Source organism: Penaeus monodon, chromosome 25 (genome assembly GCF_015228065.2).
Source record: "Penaeus monodon isolate SGIC_2016 chromosome 25, NSTDA_Pmon_1, whole genome shotgun sequence".
Classification (NCBI taxonomy): Eukaryota; Metazoa; Arthropoda; class Malacostraca; order Decapoda; family Penaeidae; genus Penaeus; species Penaeus monodon.
This window is the reverse complement of record NC_051410.1, coordinates 3,261,380-3,262,373: the sequence shown is the minus strand read 5'-3', so window position 1 is coordinate 3,262,373 and position 994 is coordinate 3,261,380. Positions and strand designations below refer to the sequence as shown.

The 994-nt window shown below is 41.4% G+C and overlaps 1 protein-coding gene across 1 annotated transcript in view; it reads left to right on the top strand.

The window, feature by feature from the left end:
* LOC119589491 (transmembrane protein 104-like) overlaps positions 1-994 on the top strand; it is a 100,597-nt gene that overhangs the window by 98,097 nt on the left and 1,506 nt on the right. Inside the window, exons 10-11 of the mRNA XM_037938093.1 lie at positions 322-480; positions 693-932. Of these exons, the coding sequence (XP_037794021.1) occupies positions 322-480; positions 693-932 (399 nt within the window). The remainder of the gene's footprint in view (positions 1-321; positions 481-692; positions 933-994) is intronic.

The following is a 994-nucleotide window of genomic DNA, read 5'->3' as shown; positions in this document are numbered from 1 at the left end:
GTGAGATGGGGTAAGCCTAGTAACTGAAATCTTGGTTCCAAGCACTTCTGTGAAGCGGTCTACGTGTAAACAAAAGGAGGAAAGCAAAACCGCCGAGGGCAGTGTGTACTTGTCACCAGTTGGTTGATTTGTAATGGAATCTAATGCTTGACAGTACACTTTATTATTTCATTTCTTTCCGATATTTGCTGATATGGAATATTATAAAGAATTTAGTGCTAATTATTTATGTGCAGTTCTTTGTAAATTTTTTCACCCAAAAATATTTAATGTATTTTATGCAGTTTTTTTTACATAAGTATTTTTTTATTTCCTTTGCAGCTGTTAGGTGCAGATTACCTGTTGATTCTTCTGTTCTATTTGCTGTTGGCATTTACTGGGATCTTTGCCTTTGCACACCTCAATGACCTTTACACCCTGAACTTCCAACCAGACAGGTGTAAAGATGTTGATACTCCAATGGCTATTTACTGTCTTCAGGTAATATTTGATCTTTGGAATTGTATGGGTATAGGATAGGCGTGTTTGCTTAGTTTATTTGCGTATGTTTTTTAATTACGACTGTACCTTCCTGTGTAGGAATTGAAATGCCGATTGGGTAATAGTCAATTTGAGCTTATTGTACCCTTCTCATGCTTCACAGTAGTTGGATACTTTATATAAACTTGATACTTATTGCCTTGTTTCCACAGGTGTTCCTTCTGCTGTTTCCAGTGTTTACCCTTAGCACCAACTTCCCCATCATAGCCATCACCTTGCGGAACAACCTCAAGGGCCTCTTCCTGAGGGAAACGCGGCGCTACTCCTTCTTCACCTCGAGATGCCTCTTCCCTCTCCTGGCCATCATCCCGCCCACAATTGTTGGACTCGTCACCTCCAACGTGGAATTCCTGGTGGGAATCACGGGGGCTTACGCTGGCTCCATCATCCAGGTGAGGATGTGGTTACTTTGCCCTGTTTCCTCTGTGTGAGGAAGTCTTGCCAGAAGTGATGT